Source organism: Lytechinus pictus, chromosome 4 (genome assembly GCF_037042905.1).
Source record: "Lytechinus pictus isolate F3 Inbred chromosome 4, Lp3.0, whole genome shotgun sequence".
Lineage (NCBI taxonomy): Eukaryota > Metazoa > Echinodermata > Echinoidea > Temnopleuroida > Toxopneustidae > Lytechinus > Lytechinus pictus.
Window position 1 is genome coordinate 1,645,180 of NC_087248.1, and position 18,531 is coordinate 1,663,710.

The following is an 18,531-nucleotide window of genomic DNA, read 5'->3' on the forward strand; positions in this document are numbered from 1 at the left end:
GACATAAATACATCGAGTTGCTCTTTCGAAGAAGGAGCGCGCGCCAGTGCAGCGCAGCACAGTCGAGTCTAGTCAAAAGCAATCGCATAGGCCAATGAAACTCGATGTCGAGTTTCCCGTCCCATTTTTTCCAGCTCATAATGAGGATTTCATTATTCATTATTTTCCAGAAGATGAAAGTTTGACCTTTTGTAACCTTTGAACGCACTTTTATTCTGTGGAACTGTCTTGAAGCCAGGGAGCAAATCAATCATTTTTTTTCGGGGGTTCCATTTTCATTTTTTTGTAATATTTCAGGGTCTCCATTTCTACCGTTTTGGAGGCTACTTTTTTCATTTCGGGGGCTCTTTTCAAATGCTACGTTTTTGTATTTTGAGGAATCCCTGTTCACTTATTAAATTAATTATTACTTATTGTTTAATATTGCATGATTTTAAAGTTATTTTTTTCATGCTTAGAATCTTGGATGTGGGTGTGTTTGTGTGGGTGTGACTATGAGTTGAACTTGGATATAAATGAATTCAATGTCTAATTTCTACTCCATCTAATTCCAGTTCTTGGCCATGATTGTAATAAAGGCCCACATACCCTAACTTTTCCTGATGTTCTTTGAAAACGCAGATCTCCACGAAAATTGCATTTCTCTATGGGGGAGTCTAAATTTGGTGAGAATGAACTCATTAATAACTTAAATATACATGACAATGAAGAAATCATCTAACTTTATTGGCAGTTTTGAATAATATTCCCGAAATATAAACTCTGTCTGAAACATAAAATCACCATCATTGAGGCCTTTACAGAGCGATTGTCCCCCAGAGCTCTGGCAGAGAGACAGAGCTCAGACTGGCTAGCTAGTACAAGCGCCAATGCGTACGTGCGTGAGCCTCCCGTCGGCCTTGTAAAACAGATTGAGTTTTGTTTGATGATTTTTTTGTCTGATATGCCGTATGACAACTCACCAATGCGAGGTTACTAGACTATGGGATTTATTGAGGTAGCTCGACCAAACTCCTCGAGCGATGTTCGTGCAGGCTCCACTCCACTTCACTACCGCTACATCGGGTAGGTAGAGCGTAGTGTAGCAGAAGTGAAGTTGAGTGGAGCCTGCACGAACATCGCTCGAGGTGTGGTTGAGCATGCAGTGTCATTCCATTCACAAGAAAAAAACAAGAAAAGAATTACAGGTATTTACATGATCAAGTAATTGTGACTGAAAAGCTTATATTAATGTTTTATATCAGTTCTGAATCGAGATCTATGTCAAAATAGTAAAATAATGAATTATTTTCAGAATTTGATTTTTAAACGCGGTCCAAATTTCATAACGCGGGCGGGCGACGGGAAACTGAACATCGAATTTGCTGGGCAGCCTGGGCTACATGTAGCTAGCGCGCGCTGAGCTGCGGCTCCGATCCGAGGAGTTAATTGCGCAATGCTTGACTTCGAGATCAGAGCCGACCCATTTCGGGTACAAAGTAACCCAAAAAAACATTTTCTCTCCGGAATAAGAGGCGAATTTGCAAATTGTAAAGTAAATTCACTCTAGGCTAGGTTAGTAGTTGGCATATATTTTCGTGATTTGAGCCTGTATAGTGTGGGGATTGCAGAAATAATTTTCATTTTTCAAAGATAAATTTACTTGCGGGTTAAAACCCGACGGGTCAGCGGGTCCCGCTTGCAAATTATTGGATTATACGGGACGGTACGGTTTGGGTTTTCACTTGCAGGTTACAACATTATGTTTACATACAAATAAAATCATAACAAAATATAAAGTAAACATTATAAATAAATATCAAATACAATACAAAAGAAATGTATCATAAATAAATACAAAAGGCCAAAAGTACAACAGAGTGTCACCTAAGAAGAAAAATGCGGAATGAAAGATTAAGAAGAAAGAGGAGAGAGAAGAGGAAAGAGGTGAGAGAAGGGAAAGAAATTGGGATAAGACAAAGAGAAGGGAAAGCAAGAGGTGGACTTTGAAAGAGAATAGGATGCACCGAGGAGGCAACCTTCAGAAAAAAAAACTCATTATGCAATACAAGACATTTAACAATGGTAACAAGTAAATAAAGTAGTAATTGAATCGAATCGAGCACAAAAAAGGGAAAAGTAGAGCTGAGGAAATAGACTCCCGAAGGAAGTCGAAGCAGTGTTGTTATTGCACATGAATAGATTAATAGATGGATAGAGAGAAATAAAAGAGAGACAGATGGATAGATAGAGAATTTGAGAGATAGATGTTAGATGGATAGATAGATAGATAGATAGGTAGATAGAGAATGAGAGAGACAGAGTAGATAGACAAATTGACAGATAGATATATCATGTAGTTCCATAGATTGATTTATAACATAGATAGTGGAGATATGATAGATATAAGGATAGATATAATATGAAGAAAAAGAGGTAATTATGTGTTTTATTTTTCAATATTTTAGCTATTATTCGTTTTCATTCATATAAACGATCATGTGCGATAAAGTAAAAAAAATAATAATAATGGAGCCAACGTAGTTCAGCGGAACAACCAAAATACAGAGACTGCAAAGCGTTTGGTCTATAAGCTCAGCTGCATTTGCACGTATGTTTCTGCGGATATCTTCGGTGCGGACTTTTGGATCGAGCGCCCAGCTGATTATGTAAACAAACGTAGACGTAGACTCTTCACTAGTCGCTTTGTGGCTATTTTTCCGGAAAATGCCTTCGCCAGGGTGTAAAACGGAAACGCGCCGCCCGGCTTATGCATGGCTTACATTTTTTACATGGGCCAATTGCGCGAAAGGGTCTTTCCAAGGACCGTCTTTCGTGTCGCCCATCAGTTTTATGATGCGCTGTATGTGGGATTTTTCTGAAATGTATGATAAACATTTAAAATTTGTTAGCTAGCATTTATTTAAATCATTTTGACTTTTGAGTTTTGTATACAATTTCATGATAGGCCTAGGCCCTATATCACATCATTTTATAAACAAAGATTTTGTTTACTTTAACGGATGAATAAAATATGTTTGCAGGTAATTTATTTAAAATGCGTTTCACATGGCGCATCATAATAAATGGGCGACACGAAAGACGGTTCTTGCAAAGACCCTTTCGTGCAATCGGCCCCAGCCAGGGCGAGTGATCTTCATGATTGTGAGTGAAGCGTAGCTTTATTAGTTGACCCCTTAACCATAAATTTAGGCAATTAGGGGGGAAAAATGTGAAAAAATTGAAAAGAAAAGAAAAATAAAACACAAAATAAAAAGTAAGGTATTACAGAATAGGCCAATAATAGAATGGGCCCTAAAACAAAATATGCCTAGATCTAGTTAAAGTTAAAAGAAAAAATGAAAAGAACAGTAACTTAAAGAAACAAAAGAAAAAAGGGAAAAGATAAAGAGAGAGAGAAAAAAAATAGAAATCGATGAGAATGAAAAAGGTTTAAAAAAAAGAAAACAAGCTTTAGTTGACCCCATAACCATAAATTTAGGCAGTCTATCCAAACTACAAGTTAGTGGAGAAAAAATAAGAATAAAAAGAAAAAACGGAAAAGAATCAATAAAAGGAAAAAAAAGAAAATTTAAAACTTAAAAGAACAAAAATGAAAAGAATTAACAGCAAAGAAACAAAACAAAAAAGGGAAAAGGAAAAAAAGTTGAAAGTAAAAAAAATAAGAAAAGAGGAAAAGAAAAAAGAGAATGAAATAGAGCAGAAAAAGGTGGAGAAAGTTTTAAAGAAAAGAAAACTCAAATTATGAAAGCTTTTCATCCTTTCAAATTCAAAGAAAAAAAGGTCCAAAAAGCATGTATAGCCATTTACATGTATGTACGTGGAGAAAAAACAAGGTTTAAAAACTCCTCGAAACAGACGGCTGCCAGCTGTCAAGATTAGAGTAAGCTGCCCAGAATTCGACATGTTAAGCATTTTTTGCAATATTTTTTGTTCTAAAATGTCTTTTCACAAAAAAAAATTTACATCAATTATTCTATAATTGCAATGTTTATTTTCTCGTACATCTCAATATTTCAAAAATTTTGAAATGTATGTATTGTCATCTTTTGTGCCAGCTATTTGACAGCTCCTGCCCTCCGTTCAACATATATTGCTCGTTCAAAAGTCAATGCGTACGAGAGCTGCTAAATTGTGCTGCACTGCATGCAATATGCAACCGGGAAGTTGAAGCAGCCATTCACTGCTGCAATACACTTGGACCCCATGTTGAATAGAGGCCTGCCGCTAGCATGCCGTCATATTGATTTCTTTGCAAATTCAATGCGGTAGTTTTTCTGTTTTTTCTTTCTCAATTGGTCATTCCATTCGACATGGGGTCCGAGTGAAATGCAGTAGCAGCTGCAACTTTTGGTTTCTTATCACATGTGGTGAGGCTCAATTTAACGGCTCTCGTACGCAAGGAAAAACTCTACAGCATTGAACTTTCGCAGAAATCAAGTCGTCGGCATGTATGTGTATGCATAGCTGGACGAGAGAAAGACAGGAAAGAGAAAAGGAAATTTTAAATTTAAGACAATATCACTGTGCCTAAACTTTCATACAGTAGGCCAACAAATGATGAGACTGCCAAATCTGTTTGAACAGAAAGGTATACTGTTCAGAATAAATGAGTTTGATAATTCTTGAAAAAATATTTTTCTGTTTTTTTTCGTGAGTGAATCAAGAGGTAAATTGTAAGGTTTGTGATAGGAAGTATATTTCAACTTAACTCTCAAGAGATTGTTTAGTGTATTTTATGTGAGTATTTAAATAATAGTAATAATATTCTGCATTTATATAGCGCTTAACACATCGGAACAATGTCGCTAAGCGCTTTACAGATATATTATTACCCTGGTCATCGGATCCTTACATGCCCGCATACAATGTATGCACCTCTTCCACTCCCTGGGGAGCATTCAAACAAGAGTTCCAAGACTCAATTGCTAGGCATACTACATAGGCTTTCGCATCCTACCGGGTACCTATTTAACACCTGGGTGGAGAGTGGCAAATTGTGAATTGACGCCTTGCCAAAGGACACTAGGCCATGGTGGGATTTGAACACATGACCCTCTGATTACAAGACGAGAGTCAGAACCGCTACACCATGGCGCTTCCACATGTGATAAGTGATTTAATCACAGAGACTTAGCATTTAAACCAACTCCAAGTAGGCGTGTTTGTATACTCTCTATGTAGAAAATAAATGCTAATAATGCACATAATTTTTGTTGTAATTCTATGATGACCACATGTATATTTTTATTTCTACAGGAAAGCTTCGTTATGCCAACAATTCAAACTACAAGAATGATGTCATGATCAGGAAAGAGGTATGACAGTTATGGGTATTTACAGGGAGGCACCTTAATAATAATAATTCAATATTTATATAGCGCCTATCAAAATTTCTCTAAGCGCTTTACATCACAAAACCTAACTACTTAACGTAATAAACTAAACTCACTTATCAACTTAACTACCTTACATAACTAAACATCCAACGTAATAACCTTACATATATCTAAAATACCAACTTAAATATGGACATATTAACTGTAAAAAATCATACTATTTACGGAAGAAATATGTCTTAAGTGTTACTTTAAAGGAACTTAGAGAAGAATGGGATCTTAAGCTAAGAGGAAGTGAGTTCAAGAGTGTAAGAGCCACAACTGAAAAGGCTCTGTCGCCATGGGTGTGGGAGGTTGCCTTGGGAACAACTAAAAGGTTCTTGTTGGATGACCGAAGTGATTGGGAGGGTTGGTAGGTGTTGATCATGCTCGCGATGTATGAGGGGGGCTTTCCTTGGATGCTCTTGAATGTTATGACGAGGATTTTGAAGAAGATACGCTTCTCTACTGGTTGCTAGTGCAGTTGCTTGAGTGGTTTGGATATATCCTGTTTTCAAGGGACTTTATTGACAATTCTAGCAGCAGTGTTCTGTATTCTTTGTAGCTGAGAGATGAGAGTCTTTGCTGCATGTTTTAGCAGGAATTGAGCTAAGTGTTTTTCATTGCAGCTCTTGCATTTCCCATTGTTTTTGTTTTTATTATTATTGTAATGATAAGCAATGGAAAGAGCCTTGTGGGATTCCTGCTGAAAAGATGATGATGATGATGATGATGATGATGATGATGATGATGATGATGATGATGAGGAGGATGATGATGAGGATGAGTTGGTGATGATGATGACGATGGAATAGAGTTAATTTTCTTGAGGATGAAGAAAATGATGGCTGGTGATAATGATAATCAAGAAATGTAGATTATGATGGTGCTTGTATGAAGCTGCAAGAATCTTCTTGTTAAATTATAAATGTTTGTTTCATGGTTTGAATAATGCTTTAGAATTGTCTAGTGCAGCCACTATGTAAATATGCTCTCTTGTGCTTTGGTAGAAACTCCTTTTGATTATACTACAAATACCCTTTTCTCACTGCCAAAATTTTCCTTAACCCCATACTCTAGGTTGTCCAATCAAAGATAAGCAATGATGAATGGCTATCTGATTTAGTTGGGGATTATTGAATTTTTGTGAAAACCAAGAATTTCTTTAGCCGGGGCTAGGTAGAAAATTTTGCCTGTGTATAGTACAGGGTTAAATCTGGTTCCACAGCTTATGAGCTGCATAGCTGAATGCGCAATCATTAAAGAGTAGCCTGTTTCAGAAGGAATCTATCATGATTTGAACTTCAAGTTATGTGAGGTTGGCTGAATTTTAAAGAAAAGCAATTCTGAGAGATAAGTAGGGGCTTATGAGAAAGAAATATCTGTTCATAAATTCTGATGTGTAATCTTGCTTTGTTACAGGCCTATGTACACAAGGCTGTGATTGAGGAGTTGAAACGCGTCGTTGATGATTCCGAAGTGATGCAGGAAGACGATGCTCTATGGCCGCCTCCAGACAGAGTAGGTCGACAGGAGCTAGAAATTGTGATGGGCGATGAGCACATCTCATTTGCTACCACCAAGTTTGGTTCCTTGATTGATGTTAACAACAGCAGGTAATGAAAGCATATGTCATGACTGACTGATGAAAATAGTGAAAAGATGATGATGATCATCATCATCATTCAGACATGATATGATTCTTATTCAATAAATCCACTTAGTTGAAAAAATAGGTACTTACACCTTGTTCTAGGTAAAATTATTGATTTTTCTTTTCTTTTTTTGGCAAGAGGGTGCTGAGCATTTTCCTTAAGCACCAAATTACCAATACTTTTAATACTTTTCACTTGAAGTCAAGCAACTGCATGCAGTTAGAAGAAGTTCTACCAAACAAGCGTCATGTCTATTACTAGAAAAGGAAATCGTGTAATGTCAGTCTGAAGTGACTCATCACTCCTGATACACATGTAACTTTTCTTTTAGGGGAGGGAATTTCCCTGTAGTCTTGACCACGTACTTATTTGATTTGAACTGATATCCTGTTTTGAATCTGACAATCAAGCCAATTTCATTAAAGTAAATTCCTGTGTTCTTATTTACTGATAGGATACTTGAGGCCACTCACTGCCCCTATCCTCCCTTCTCTCCCCCCCCCAAAAAAAAAACCCCACACAAACATAAGTAAAAGATGCGTACATTAATTTTGTATTTGTGTCTGATATGTTGAATATTTGTTTTTCATCATTAAATTGATTGCCAGCGTAGGCCAAATTTCTGTGTTTTTACAGACAATAAATATTTTGAATCTTGAAGGTACTTAAAACTACTTCACATGTTTCTTCTCCCTCTACATGTATGTATATAATTTTTTTTTCTCTCTAAATCGCAAGTCAATTCTTCTCATCCAATCTTTGTATCTAACTTGATCCATCCTTTTTGTGAAGTGATGCTGTTGGGGTTGGGGTTTAAAAAAGATAGTAATACTGTTTCATGAACAGGAAGTCACAGGAGAATCCTATGTTCTTTTCTTTCTGATGCAGAGATGCTGAAGGTCTGCGCACATTCTACTACCTAGTACAAGATCTCAAGTGCCTGGTCTTTTCACTCATTGGCTTACACTTCAAGATCAAGCCAATCTAAGAGGACATTCCAGGAATTGCTCATTCCAAATTTGGAAAGGACACTTTTTTGTATCTTGTATAATAAGTTTCAACTAGAATTGGTTTGTTAGTGTAAGTTGAATTGTTATTAAAGGGAGTTTGTATCCAAGCCCAACACCAAATTGACCAGTAAGCCCATCTGTCTGAAGGAATGATCCATGAAAAGTGTGAACTGCATCAACATATCGTGAATAGCTTTGGTCGTTTGATGGATAATGATATTTGGAACAGTGTTCTGACAATGGTCACTGATGGAAAGAGTCCCCTCCAGAACTGACCAGACTGAAGTATACAGATCATCCACTTCAAGAGAACAGTATTTGTTGTTTAAATGCTTCAGAAGAAACTGTGAGGTGCTACAGATCACATCAATCTCATTACCAGGGTACCATTTTCATGAAACACAGAGATCAAGAACTTAGACTAAGTTTGAAGCAAAGTATCTGTGGAAACGGTGGCCGATCAAGCTGGGTTAGATACAATACTATTTCACAGGCCATGCAATTGTTTGTGAACAAAATGGTGGGTCTGTCCAATGTATTGTTTCTAATCTGGCTAGATCCACCTATTGCATGGGACACATGGTGTTGTCATCATGTCTCCAAACCCTTTTAAACAAAGTGATTATTATAGAAATTGTTAGCCTTATACACACACTTATCATTAGACTACATTATGGATGCCATGTTTGATTCATTGTTTTTGCATCAAACAAAAACTTGTGCTGCTGTCCCCATTGTCCATTTTGGTTTATTCTGTACTTGTAAGTTACACATTAGAAATATTTGTTGTCCATCTTGATAAAAGGAGGGCATGTGCATGCATGATAGAGAGACTTAATATGGTCTTTAAGGACAAGTTGTAAATAAAATCTTGAATAAGCAGTCTAATCCTTAGTTTGTGGCACACAATTGCTTTTAAATTGAAAACAGATAAAGGACCCGCAATATGAAGGTATTCAAATGAATATTTACTTTTAGGATATCTATCATTGAAGAGCGTTATTCATGAATTATGGTTTTAACTTTTAATATTAGATAAACACTGGATGATATGAAAGAATCATCACCTGTCAAATCCAGTCACCACAATTTTACATCTTTTGAAGCACATGATGTTACTAAAGATATCAATTTGGCAGGGCTTCTGTCATACACAATTTGCTTATTATATAGCATGTACGTTCGGAAATCATCAAACCATTTTTTTATTCTACCTTGTATATCACGAGTTATTTCTAAAAACCTAGTAATTATCTTGATATGTTGAGGGAAAGTAGTAGACAATTTGTACATTAATAGACTGTACTTAGACTGAAAAAATCAGCCTATTTCGGTCAGGATATGCTCCGCTGAGACTTCGTCTGGCCTTGCGGTATCCTGACTTCGAAAAATCAGAAAATATATTTTTTAATCCTCTGAAACAGCAGATTTTTCAGTCTAACTGTACTTATGTCATTTTCCAAGGATATGAATGGTCTCTGTTAAAGCCATTAAATGATAATTTTGCCAACGTTGGTTTAATATTCTTCTTCTGTACATAGTTTTTAGCTCATAAACGTTTGTATGTAGTGAAATGGGGACAATCTACTGTCATTATCATTGGTTTTAGATAGTTCACAAGATAGGTTTGTTGCAGAATTGTTGGAAAATTATACAATTACATTTTTCATCAGAAAGTACTGAAATGATGGTCAAGGTTGACATGTAAAATCTATCAGCGATGCAATTTATCAGACTGAAGTCTGAATGAAGAATTTTTCAACATATTTTCAGCATAGAAAACACCTTGTCCTTTTCTCTTGATTGCACCCAATAATTAATGTTATTGTGCATAAAATTGGCTCTGATCGTGTGCCAAGCTTTGTTTTACAAGGCATGTGAGATAGAAAATGTCTCCTGCATTTGAAACTTCTTATCATGTTTTCGCTTATAACACATACTGTTTGTATATGAAAATGGTCTGAAGCTTTGCTCCCATGTCTTATAAGAGTGTCTTGACTGCATCATCATAGTGGATCAAAAATTGATGTACATGTATGATATCTTCAGATGATAGATGAATAAAATGATACAAAAGGAAAGAGTGCCGTGAAATGAATAGTATGTCTGTGCAAGTTTAAATGCACCCTTTCCCTAATGGAAATAGGTTTTTTTTTTTAGATAATGCAATTAACCAGAGCTGAACAAGAATATATCAATATTTTTAATATAAGCTGAAAATCTGTATTTTGTAGAGCAACACATACTTCAGAAATCAGCATTTGCGTGAAACCATTTTACTCATTTTTCAGTGCTTAACACTGAAAATCTGTACTACTTAGCAGCTCTGATTAACCCAACTGAACATTTAATTTTTTAGCAATATTCCAGGTTTGGATCTTGCTGTGCAAATCATTACTTATAAATATATTGTTATATCCTGAAGGCTCTTTTTATTAAGAAGATTAAATGAAGGAAAAATCTCCCTCCAATGCTCTCCCCAAGTCTCTCACCCCCCCCCCTCCCCCCTCCCCTGCCCAGAAAAATTAAAATGTTGGAGACAAGTAGAGTTTTGATCCTCAGACCTCATGTGAATCACTTTCCACAAGATCATATATGGTCAAATGACCTTTAGGTGTGTGAATTACAGTTAAATACCCCCAAAGCAGAAAGAAATCAGACAGACCTACTGAAAATGATTAATAAGATCCTTTATGCAATACTGCCCAGGTTGCTATTCTCTAACGAAAAGGAAGCAAGTGATTTACTGACCATGAGATCGAGAGATAAGTATCATTTTATCAGCAGTGTTAATGACAATCTTTATCTTTTTTTGAGGAGTCGGTCACTTGCTTCCTTTTGGCATTACAGGGCAGAAGTGGTTAGAGTCACAAATGATGGTTGAGTGCCCATGTTGACCAATCTAGATGAAAATACTGATCTTGGTCGGTCTACCATGGAATGGTCAACATGCTCACGTAACTGCACTTGACCATTATGACCGACACTTGATCATTGCCCTTACGTGTGAAAGCATCTCGAGTGATTAAATTTTATGGGCATTTCTCCCCCCCCCCCCCCCCCCCGAGAGATCCTTTTTATGAGATATCCATTCACCCGTAATTAATAAGCTTGGATCCATTTTGTATCCATTAATTTAAGATGAAAAAAAAAACCTGTTGATAAAACGCTCTTCAGAAAGCCTGCCAGTGGCCTCCTAGACCTTTTGTTCAAGGGTTCCAAGGACAAAATATTAGAAACTTCTTTTCAACATACAGGCACATTCAAATGAAAGTGCAGTGAAAGGAAAATAAACTTTAAAAATTTGGAAAATATCTATAAATAGATCTGTAGTGGATTGCAAACCACAAGTAATTGCTAATTGATTATTCTTAGATCTTCACATTTTAGGTATTTTTCTTGTGAATATTTGGGGTTTCATTATCCTTCAGAGGGAGAGAGAGAGTGAGACAGAAAGGGGGAAGCAAGACAAAACAGATTGACAAGAGAGAAAAGTAACATGAGAAATGAATACAACATTAAAACACAATTTTGCAAGTTTTCCATAATAATGACTTTATCTTTTCAACAAGAAACATGTTATGATTCTTTAACAATGATGGTAATAATGATAATAAAACAGCAATTTTCTGCCATTTCGGCTGCACATTAGATGAACATTCTTTTTAAATATCGGTTCATCTTGATAAGACATGTTGCACTGTAAAACGTCACTAGCATTATCATCCCAACGTCATGACTACAAAGTTAATTCTCATTCACAATCTCCAGGTATATTTCAAATGTTAGAAGATAGGAGTCAGGCTCAAAATTACATGTATCTTATAGAGTATATAAATTACCGACAGTATAATAACATTGTTCCCTCTACATATCTTATGTTAAATATTTGAAGAAAGGTACACTGTGCTTTGTTAATATTTCATAAGATCATAAAGGACAGTTTATAAGAGTAAAATGATCTAATAAGCCAAAAAGTGAAGATTCTCTAATGCATTGTGGGCAGTTAGCATAAAGTGCACTTTATCCTAATCAAATCATTAAAATTGATAGCACTTTCTAATCTGGATTTTTTTTAAAGCTTTTTAAGCAAAAATGTCAACAGTGACGGTAGCCACACAAATATATATCCCCCACAAAATGCCCCCATATGGTGCACAGGGTATTAATTACTGTTGTAACGCACAGAGTGAACTGTACACAATGCATTTATAAAATACAGCACAATCAAAGCAAAATTCAATACTTTGCCCAAGGATTTTTCTTTATCAATATTCCTGCTCTACCCACTCTTGGAGAAAGAGAAGAAAAGAGGATTTCTTTTTTAGCACAAAACACTCTTAGAGACATTGATCAATTTAACAATATTTGTTGACATACATAAATGGCAATCATTTCTATCATGGCAACGGCACCCATCCACTTGGAATTACAGAGTTTTATCATCAAATGTCATTATTGAAGTCATGATACATTACTTCATACTTGATATCTTCAAAAGCAATCAATTATCAATTACAAACGTCACTCTTAGTCATTTGTCTCTTAAACATCATCCTAGCCAATAGATTATAAAGCTCTGACATTCTGACAAAATTCTACTCTATCACATTTGTGACGTTCATATTATATGCAACGACTCCTCTCTCACTCTTTTTCATTTACTTTATTATATAATATAGCTTCAAACTCTCAAAATAACTTAATTTGGATATAAACATTCACATGCAAATACATACAAAAAGAAATTATTGGAAAATGACCAACAAGACATATACTTAAAATACATTAGGAAATCTGAAATTTTAATAAAATAATCAATGGCCAGAAAAGGTTATCATTCAAAGAGCTTTGTCTAAATATATATTTGTTTTATCTTCTAAAATAGCTATTCCTTGCAAGGATAAATCTTGCAACGATTTCTGCAGCCAAAACTCTAGAAAAAAATCTAATACTGAGCAAATACTAACACCTTACGATGTATTTCTTCAAGGAATTTGTTAGCCAAAATAAAGCGTGTCCTTGAAATATTAGTAACCCCTATTCCAAGTATATCTAATTATTACCAGTAGAACCAGGGGAAGGAAATAAGACTTGTGTAAATATACTATTAAGACATAATCATTACATAGCACAACACTGGAAACCCTGAGGGAACATATATCTAATAAAGACAAAAAATTAATTTATCGCTCCCTTACTAGCTTCCTACAAAATTACTTCATACCAACTTGGGCGATATTTGAGCGAGTCATTGACTGATTATAGAAATCTAGTGAAACTGAAGTGTATCATTTCTTCTTCAGATTTATACATATACCTTTAATTTTATCATAAAAATGTGAAATGAAACCGCAGCTCTTTTCTACATCTATTATTAAAACTTTCAAATCGATTTAATTCTAACCTATATTAAGTAGCATTTTTCATATTTATTTCTGAATCATGTATTTTCTTGTCTGAATTTGCAAATTGTCTTAAGTACATTTCACATAGCACTGGAAACAAAATCTTTTTTCGTGCAGAATCGTTCCTACATAATTGCACATTGAATACTTAGTTTCAGCATGGTATACAATTCATCCTTTACTTCAGGAGTAATTAAACATAATTTTCTCCACAAATCAAGTTGTGTCATTTTTCATGTGTCTTGGTACTGAAGACTAATGCCAATCAAATGATACTAGCTGACAACATTAAACACTAGGGGTTTTCATGAGGATTTGTATTTTATTCTTCATCAGAGCTTAAATCACAGATATTGTAAATTGACAAATCTTTATGACCCTCAATGAGTTGGAATTCTTCCCTTCTTTTCCAAGATTAGTCTGTAAGATGATATATACAAGGTGACTTCATCATTAATTCACCAAATAAACCTAAATCAACCCCAGGTAGGTAATATACCAGGTAATAACTGGATAAAATGGCAATTGTACCACATTCACAGCAGACCATATTCCTTATGAGCACAGAGCTCTTACCTCATTAAAACTTGAAAAAAATATATTAATGTGCTCTCAAAGAAAGAAAATTATTATTTTATTATCTCACCTTATACCCCTGACACCACTGTTAAGGGACACTAGTATACCACTCTACAACCTGTTATAAGAAAACCATTATCTACATTGCATTTATACATTCATAATGGGAACTAAGATATCCCCTAAAATAATTTATTCCGGTATATGTTATGATGATGAGGGATGGTTCCTATGGAATGAGGACCCTTCTTTACATACACATTCCTTAATAATTATTTCAATTATGTAATATCAACTTGACATATTAAGAGGGTGCATATTAATTACACATTGGATACAATGAACCTTTAGAAGGGGAAGCAACTACAAGCTTGACTGCAGCAAACGAAGGGAAAATAAACTGCACGCAATCGACATCGTCAACACATACAATGCAATATCATTGCATTTTTATATTCATATATCATAAATGACTTCATCCAAGACTTGCAAATCTTAATTGTATATATAAGTGAGCCATGACTGCATTGATAGTTATTGGTATGTCATTCTATAGGGTCATGTAGAATTAGCCTACATCATCCACATTATACTCATATAATCATTATAGAATAGAATGCAATTCCAAATAGATTTGTTTTTACCACATGGCACTTGATAAGTAAATGAAGCTATGATCCTATTCTGGCCTAAACTTGTGTATTATACAAATTGTGACATAACAGACATATTTCATCATACTTTCAGACCACATTTTTGTAGTTTACTTTCTTGGGTTCGCATGTATATACACTCTGAAGACAGAAGAGTCTCGAGAGACACTGTTCCAAATTTCTTTTAATCTTCTTTTCATGAAACAATCAAAGGCACATGTTGCTAGAGTTCAGAGAGTGATAATAAAGTTTTCTGAAAATAAATTTGCAAATAACTTTCATCATTTTACCATCTCAAAATAATTTTGTGAAAGAATCAGGGAGCTTACCAAATCTGACTACAAAATAGTTCAATGCAGACTCAGAATGCATTTTCAATATTTTCAGTAGAATTTGATAAAAACCATAGCTTTTTCCAAATCAACTTTGACGAAGTAAACTTGTACAATAATGCTTCGTGGAAATAATTCATAAAAATAAACAATATTAGAAATGAATGCCGCCGAATTCAGTTGACTTGTAATAAATAATCTGAAATTATTTGAATACCAAATAAAAGTATTTTTCATCAACCACGCTTCTGCTGCCTAGCAGAGCTAAAACACAAAATCAGAGTGAAAAATGACAGCATTTAATGGATTTTAATAGTGTAATCAACTTCTCTAGCAACTTGTGTCTTGCTCTAATCCAGAAGTTTACATCAAACATCAGGGGGCACGTTCACATAAGGTGAACCCCAAAGAACCTCCACCTATCCGTATTAATCATGAACACTTTCCAGCTCATTTGATGTCCTTTAATTCCGTAACATAATGATCGCAGAGAGATTTCTGACCACAAACCTCAAAGATTTTAATAGTGACTATAATAAAGAATTGACCAACATCATAGATAGGCCAGTTCTAACCTTCTTGTCAAGAATAATTGATGTTGAACACCACCGCAACGTTTGTAATGACCATCATTAAAAGCAATGTGAACGTGCCCCGCACGGTATCAGCAGCTGACCTGGTACAATCACTCTATGCTCACTCCATATTGTAGCTCAAATTGGTGCTAATACAATATCTTTTTATCAATGTTATATACACACGTTATAATATAAGCATGCTGGATGAAGGCTTGCGATGATACAGTTGCCATGGAAACCGAAGGGGGAGGAGCCGCCGCAGTGTTATGGCTGATGACCCATGTCCCTTTGGGATCAGTGTGCGTCTGACCACACTAAGATACTTGTAATCCCAAGATGTGATGCTTGGCTTCAATGGGATTCTGATGAGGAACAAACAGGCAAAGAATAATTTAGAGACAAACGATCAAAACAGAAATATTAATTTGTAAAATAAAAAAATAAGGAATTCAAGAATCAATATGCAAGTTATTCTAACGAAACCCAACGGTCATCACCGTTCACTTGATGGGTCGTACTCAAAGAATGTTTTATCAATATTTGTCATGTGACAAGTTTACTTGATTTTGATTGGCAGAGAACCACAGGAGTCTGATAGTTACTATGGTAACTGTCAGATAAATCTTCTGACAAGTCCTTTCATGAAACACTAACTAGATGTGGATGTTCTCAGAATACAGATTTCATACTTCTATGATTTAAAAAAATGTGAGTTGGCTTTCACAATATTACATCTTAATTCAATAAAAAGCGTATTCATATGAAGCCACCATATAATAATCTTGATAATTACTAATGCGCATTATGAATATATATATTAGGGTTAAAGGGCGTAACATTAGTAAAATATAAAATATAATACTTGATAAACCCATAAAATGAAATGGACACTGTAATGTGAATTATAATAAAGAGGAAAGATAAAATATATTGAAATAATAATAAAAGAAAATGATACATGTTCCTTAGCAATCTGATATGCAAATATTAGTATGTGTTATTAATTGTAATTTTTTTAGTATCATATATGAAATATAACATGATATAATAAAAGATTAGATTCCGCAATATGAAACATGCAAATATAATACAGATGAATTCCCTAATGCTACATGCAAAATAAAATGGCATCTAAACAAATGGTTATTGGACTTATTTTATACAAGTCAATTTTTAGTCAATTACTCCTCCATGCGATGATATATTCATACTTACAAATCAACCATCACATCAAATCTCACTGGTTAGGACAGCTCCTGATTGGTTGTTCCCTTCAATCCCAGAATCCTCAGGACTGTGACCAAACTTGAAACCAACCTTGACTCCATCTTCGACGCCCGAGTCTCCATTGCCGTGATCCATCAAACCACCTTCCCCATTTGTGATCTCTATTTCAGTTTTGCCCGCCGGATGCTCTATTAGCAAGGACGAGTCTACTCCATCTTTAGGGTCTATAACTAGGCTAGATTCTTGGTCCATTTGACCGTTCTTGGCGTGCTCTATCGAGTCTGTTTCTGGACTAGCATGCGAGTTCTCTGATATACTAGCCTCCTCCTGGGAACCATTATCAATAGCAGCCTCAGCTGGTACATCAGCACTCGATTCTTCTACAATTTGTTCATTGCTAGCATCATCCGTTGCTATGACAACACCAGATTCTGCATCCGCGACAGGTGCGGGTTTCTCCTGCTCTTCGACACTAGATTTGACTTCCATCTCAGGTTCTGATGGCTTCTGCGCCTCTTCTGTTAGAAGAACATCACCATCAACGCTTGAGCCTTCTTCCTCTTGGATCGCATCCCCACCACCGATGGTAGCCTCCTCACCCCCTGTGTTAGCATCATGAATGTTATCTTGTGATATAGGATTAATCAAACCATCACCCCCACCACCAATGAGATCAACGTCAGTTGCGCCAACGGTCTCTTCCGCGCTTCCTGGCGCGTCCGAGATCGCGGCTGCATCCGACCCCTTGCGACCTCCCTCCACCTGATCGATTAAATCTTCTGAGCTATCCTCATCACCTGATACCGGGTTGCTACCGATGTTTCGGTTGCCGGAGAGGAGATTGCGGTATTTATCGTTGAGGAGTATGGAGGATGAGTTGATTCCATTGGTCTTTCCCTGTGAGTCGGTACTCTTCTCGCTGTCCGGTGAACCAGGCTGGGAGGAATCATCCTAAAAAATAATTACAAATTTGAAATCAGTTTCTATAACAAATGGCTTAAAGGGATAGTCCGGGCTGAAAATATTTATATCTTAATACATAGAGTAGAATTCACTGAGCAAAATGCCGAAAATTTCATCAAAATCGCATAACAAATAATAAAGTTATTGAAGTTTAAAGTTTAGCAATATTTTGTGAAAACAGTCATCATGAATATTCATTAGGTGGGCTGATGATGTCACATCCCCACTTTCCGTTTTCTTGAAATCAGTTTCTATAACAAATGGCTTAAACTGCAAATTGCAAGGATTGAGAAATTTGTAAAGTGAAGTAGGAACCAGGAAAAATGCTGTTAGAGGTACAAACAAGTTGATTACTTTAAGGACTTGCCCCATGACATTCTTATAGCAGCTGCATGGAGCAAGTTTACATACAAAAATAGTATGCAAAACAGTCTAAAATAATGCAAGGTATATTTGTTTCATTAAAGCAACACCAGCTATCAGTAGTTTTACCAAAATCATTCCTCCAGCAGCTTGTTTTTTCTGTATCTGGACACAGAGTACAATAATTACTATCTTTGCCATCATCTTGATCAGTTGTTTCACATATTCTAGAGACAGATATTTTCTGGTAGATGTTTATCTATTAATGTCATCATTGTGATGAGTTAGCAAAATGAGTGTAGTAAAATCTTCAATCAAACTTACCTTGTTTTGTGCTCCTCTCCTTGCCCTTTTCATGATTTCATCAACCCTCTGGAAAAATAGA

The 18,531-nt window shown here is 35.6% G+C and overlaps 2 protein-coding genes across 2 annotated transcripts in view; one reads left to right on the plus strand and one right to left on the minus strand.

Moving 5' to 3' along the window:
- The first annotated feature begins 5,215 nt into the window (after positions 1-5,215).
- LOC129259192 (protein mago nashi homolog) lies at positions 5,216-10,124 on the plus strand. Its single transcript, XM_064098058.1, has 3 exons — positions 5,216-5,318; positions 6,801-6,994; positions 7,922-10,124. The coding sequence occupies exons 1-3, from the start codon at positions 5,238-5,240 to the stop codon at positions 8,019-8,021; spliced, it is 375 nt and encodes a 124-aa protein (XP_063954128.1). The 5' UTR covers positions 5,216-5,237; the 3' UTR covers positions 8,022-10,124.
- A 1,448-nt stretch (positions 10,125-11,572) lies between these two features.
- The window catches only part of LOC129259189 (ensconsin-like), a 45,757-nt gene continuing 38,798 nt past the window's right edge, over positions 11,573-18,531 (minus strand). The window contains exons 13-15 of the mRNA XM_064098878.1: positions 18,471-18,518; positions 16,809-17,771; positions 11,573-15,955 (exon numbers count right to left, since the gene is read on the minus strand). Coding sequence (XP_063954948.1) covers positions 16,824-17,771; positions 18,471-18,518 — 996 coding nt within the window. The 3' untranslated portion in view covers positions 11,573-15,955; positions 16,809-16,823. The remainder of the gene's footprint in view (positions 15,956-16,808; positions 17,772-18,470; positions 18,519-18,531) is intronic.